Here is a 5,000-nt window from a genome sequence, read left to right on the forward strand (position 1 = left end):
CCCCCAGAGTCCATGAACCTGACCCATCAGAACTGGGTCCATCAGAACCTGACCCATCAGAACTGGGTCCATCAGAACCTGAGTACAGTCGGTCAGGTGACTGGGATCAGCTGACAGGAAACAGGAGGACAGATGTGGACCACCAGGTCTGGACTCACATGGTCTGAGCTAATTCCACCATCATGAGTTCGTTTTCAGGAGGATTTTCTGAGTTCTGCTTCTTTGGACGAAAACAGACCCTCAGACCCACAGAGAGAAGAACAACAGCAACAACAACAACAACAACAACAACAACAACAACAACTACTGTCAGTCCATCTGTTTGTCCATCATCATGTCCTCCTTTGACTGCTTTCTCTGTCTTGTTTCCAGTGGAACCTGCAGAACATCCAGGTGTTTGATCAGAGGTCAGAGGTCACAGTATCAGCTGATGTTTGATCAGACTCAGAGGAAACACTGAACTCACCTGGACCTGAGACCTTCAGGACGATGGTGCTGATGGGATCAGTGTCAGACCTGGATCTCTGTCTTCGTTTCGCATATATCGACTTCCGGATCAGTCGACACTCAAACGTTCCAGAGTCATTTGTCGTCACGTTCTTCAGAACCACTGACAGGTCTCCACCCATCAGCTGACTGTGGACCAGATCCACCCGGTCCTGATAGGATGGGTGCTGGTGATCTGGATCAGGTCTACCATCTCTGTAGAAGAAGACGCACTGATCTGAACCCAGATCTGTTCTGGTCCACTTTACAACAACGTCTTCAAAGTTCACACCACCTGGAGCCTCACATAGGAGTGTGACATTATCTCCAACACGAGCCTCGATAGGATCTGAGGGAGGAAAACACAGAGGTCAGAGGTCAACTCCACAGGTCAGAGGTCAGAAACATTTGTGTTGAGGTAAACAATTTCAGGAGTGAGTGCAGAAACCAGCTCCAGGCTCTTCCACAGATCCAAGGCACTGTTAATATGGTACAACCCAAATGGTGCAGTTTCAAACGGATTTGAAATTCAACTCAAACCAAACTTGTGTTCTTTTCAGTTGTTCAGTCAAAGCTCGTGGATCTTCCAACACAGTCTGTTACTGCTCACATTCAGCTCCTTTTAAGGAGGCTGGAACTATTTCCACCTTAAATGCTAAATGTTGCCTTTCTTTTGCTGAACACACACTTGTTGCTGCCACTTTCATGTCTGTGGTGGATTATGGGATGTTGTTGATCTGAAAGCCTCCCAGTCCAAACCTCTGTGAGTTGGATCCATTGGAGGTGGATGGACGGACTGAACCACAGGGATCCTTTTCTCTGTCCATGTATTTGATCTGGGCCTCCTTCATGTTTCCTGGTCTACATCCACCATCCACCTGTACAAGCTGCACAGCTCAGACAGAAAAGTGGTGCAGAAGGTCCTCAGCGCTGTCGGAGGATCCCTGGTGTTCTTTACTGTGTGGGAAGTACCCATCAGCCAACAGCTGTTTGAACAACTGTCCTCAGACCACAAGAAGCACAACAGACAGGTTCCACACAGCTCTGATCCAAGTGCAGTGATGTCTCTGAACACAATGAACGCTGGTGGACCTGAAACTAGTTTATACATTTCATCTGTGAGGGCTGGTGACCTGGACTAAAGGTCATGTGATGATCTGAGGTCCAATCACAATCCCCACCCTGGAGTTTTTATAGAACAGGGCCTGTATTCCTAAAGATTCTTAGAGCAGAGGTGTTCCTGGTGGCCTAATTTAAGAAAATTCTTAGAATCCTGATGTTTTTGTCGAATTTCCCCTAAAAATGAAGAGTAGATCCTAGTAAAGATCAAAGCTATTCTTAAAGAATCCTAACCTTTAAGAGAGCTCCTAAGGTCAGATCTGTTCAGAGCAGGAAGAGGACTTTTAAGGCGAAGAGGAGTTCCTTAAGCAGAGGACCAAATGGAAGAGGCAGGAGGAGATTCTGCAAACACTGGACGATAGGGAATTCATTCAACACTACAGATTGGATGGTGCAGAATCCTGTTTGTGATTGATCTCATTCCAGATGCTCTTACTTCTCCAACCCAACACCATAATACAACACCACCCAAATGAAGGTCATCCCAACACTGAGGGATTTGACAACAGGGAAAACACACCAGTGCAGCAGTGATGACCTGGGTCTGTCCCACCCCTCTGTCTGCAGGGTTAGGGTTAGGGTTAGTCCCACCCCTCTGTCTGCAGGGTTAGGGTTAGGGTTAAGGTTAGTCCCACCCCTTCGTCTGCAGGGTTAGGGTTAAGGTTAGTCCCACCCCTCCGTCTGCAGGGTTAGGGTTAAGGTTAGTCCCACCCCTCCTTCTGCAGGGTTAGGGTTAAGGTTAGTCCCACCCCTTCATCTGCAGGGTTAGGGTTAAGGTTAGTCCCACCCCTCCGTCTGCAGGGTTAGGGTTAGGGTTAGTCCCACCCCTCCGTCTGCAGGGTTAGGGTTAAGGTTAGTCCCACCCCTCCGTCTGCAGGGTTAGGGTTAAGGTTAGTCCCACCCCTCCGTCTGCAGGGTTAGGGTTAAGGTTAGTCCCACCCCTTCGTCTGCAGGGTTAGGGTTAAGGTTAGTCCCACCCCTCCGTCTGCAGGGTTAGGGTTAAGGTTAGTCCCACCCCTTCGTCTGCAGGGTTAGGGTTAAGGTTAGTCCCACCCCTTCGTCTGCAGGGTTAGGGTTAAGGTTAGTCCCACCCCTCCGTCTGCAGGGTTAGGGTTAGTCCCACCCCTCCGTCTGCAGGGTTAGGGTTAGGGTTAAGGTTAGTCCCACCCCTCCGTCTGCAGGGTTAGGGTTAAGGTTAGTCCCACCCCTCCGTCTGCAGGGTTAGGGTTAAGGTTAGTCCCACCCCTCCATCTGCAGGGTTAGGGTTAGGGTTAGTCCCACCCCTCCGTCTGCAGGGTTAGGGTTAGGGTTAGTCCCACCCCTCCGTCTGCAGGGTTAGGGTTAGGGTTAGTCCCACCCCTCCATCTGCAGGGTTAGGGTTAGTCCCACCCCTCCGTCTGCAGGGTTAGGGTTAGGGTTAGTCCCACCCCTCCGTCTGCAGGGTTAGGGTTAGGGTTAGTCCCACCCCTCCGTCTGCAGAGCCACTTTACCCTCGTTCAGACCAAACTGAGTTCAAATGTTGAAAGTGCAAAAATGACCAGCCTGCCAATTAATATGAGCAAATAGAACTCCCACTGTGTGAATCCTGTGCACGTGGGCCTGAGTTTTTTACACATTTTGTCGATAATTTTAAAGTATAGTTTACTGTTCATTTAACAGATATTTTATTTACAGTTCCACAGTCTTCATCAGATTAGTTTCTGTGATTCAGTTTATCCATCTGAGGCTCCATCCTTTGCCCATTATCACCAGAAGTATAGTTTTTTTCTAGCTTTTAGGGTCAACCAATCACAGCTTTTGAAATGATGACTCATACCTGTCAGCGGGGTCGACCACACCTCCTCACTAACAGAGGAATTTCAGTCCATTCTTTGCTCAGAGCTCTGACAGTGTTCTGGAATCACTCCTACACTCACACTCCATGCCAGGAAATTTTAGGTGAAGTTAGAGCTGTGAGAGGATTCACAGAATCTGTAGGACTACGGGCCCAGGGTTTCATCAGGCAGCGGTGGGTTCCTGCTGGTATTTGACTATAAAACTTTGACCTTTTTTCACTTGACATTTTTTATTTTCGTTTTCTAAAATATGTCAGTTTTAGATTAAAGAAGAAATAACACCAGACAAATCAGTTCACCGATTAAAATTCAATGATTAAACTTTGAATCAATTATGTAAAATGAAAACTGAACCATTTCTGCTGTGAAGAACAGACTTTACCTGGAGAGGAGGAAACTGGAGGAAGCACCAGTAGAACCAGTCCACAGAGAAGAAAAACACGAACCGATTCCATTTGAGCTGAAGAGTTACCAAACAAACACCGTCTGCACTCAGTCCAACGGTCGAGTTTACTGGAAACACCCACCAAAGAAACAGGAAACAGAAACAACCACCCAGAGCAGACGATCCCAGCCCAGCTCAACTGTGATTGGCCACTGGGGGGTGACTCCTCCCTTTCTCCCCCTCCTCCTCCTCTCTCTCTCTTATCTGATGGAGCTCTGTTATTGGTGATGTAAAATTCATCCAGTTCAATAAATCAAATTAAATTTTATTTCTATAACTCAGAATCATAACAGTTATCTCATGACCCTTTACACATGGAGCCGGTCCAAACAGACTGTCCAGCCGTGTCAGTAAACTCATAGGAAATAATTGCTTCAATCTGTCATTAATTAATTTTTAACAGAGAATGAACTGAGTGAATCACTGACTCTGATCACTGATGGTGGTCCGGTCTGGTTCTGGTTCTGGTTGTGGTTCTGGTTGTGGTCGTAGTTCTGGTTGTGGTTCTGGTTCTGGTTGTGGTTGTGGTTCTAGTTCAGGTTGTGGTTGTGGTTCTAGTTCTGGTTGTGGTTCTAGTTCTGGTTGTGGTTGTAGTTCTGGTTGTAGTTCTGGTTGTGGTTCTGGTTGTGGTTCTAGTTCTGGTTGTGGTTCTTTTTCTGGTTGTGGTTCTGGTTCTGGTTGTGGTTCTAGTTCTGGTTGTGGTTGTAGTTCTGGTTGTGGTTCTAGTTCTGGTTCTGGTTGTGGTTCTAGTTCTGGTTGTGGTTGTGGTTGTGGTTCTGGTTGTGGTGGTGGTTCTAGTTCTGGTTGTGGTTGTGGTTCTAGTTCTGGTTGTGGTTCTAGTTCTGGTTGTGGTTGTGGTTCTAGTTCTGGTTGTGGTTCTGGTTGTGGTTGTAGTTCTGGTTGTGGTTGTGGTTCTAGTTCTGGTTGTGGTTCTGGTTGTGGTTGTAGTTCTGGTTGTGGTTGTGGTTCTAGTTCTGGTTGTGGTTCTAGTTCTGGTTGTGGTTCTGGTTCTGGTTGTGTTTCTAGTTCTGGTTGTAGTTCTGGTTGTGGTTGTGGTTCTGGTTGTGGTTCTAGTTCTGGTTGTGGTTCTGGTTGTGGTTGTGGTTCTGGTTGTG

At 47.3% G+C, this 5,000-nt stretch overlaps 1 protein-coding gene across 6 annotated transcripts in view; it reads right to left on the minus strand.

Moving 5' to 3' along the window:
* The window catches only part of LOC115438577 (myelin-oligodendrocyte glycoprotein-like), a 149,761-nt gene that overhangs the window by 95,084 nt on the left and 49,677 nt on the right, over window positions 1-5,000 (minus strand). The window contains exons 1-3 of one of the 6 annotated variants that reach the window (XM_030162273.1): window positions 3,823-4,172; window positions 467-835; window positions 7-378 (exon numbers count right to left, since the gene is read on the minus strand). The exons of 4 other annotated variants lie outside the window; for them this stretch is intronic. In XM_030162273.1, the coding sequence (XP_030018133.1) occupies window positions 155-378; window positions 467-835; window positions 3,823-3,895 (666 nt within the window). In that variant the 5' untranslated portion in view covers window positions 3,896-4,172 and the 3' untranslated portion in view covers window positions 7-154. Of the gene's footprint in view, window positions 1-6; window positions 379-466; window positions 836-3,822; window positions 4,357-5,000 lie in introns of those variants that run through there. One more of the 6 variants, XM_030162275.1, reaches the window with a different exon arrangement.

Source organism: Sphaeramia orbicularis, chromosome 18 (assembly GCF_902148855.1).
Source record: "Sphaeramia orbicularis chromosome 18, fSphaOr1.1, whole genome shotgun sequence".
Classification (NCBI taxonomy): Eukaryota; Metazoa; Chordata; class Actinopteri; order Kurtiformes; family Apogonidae; genus Sphaeramia; species Sphaeramia orbicularis.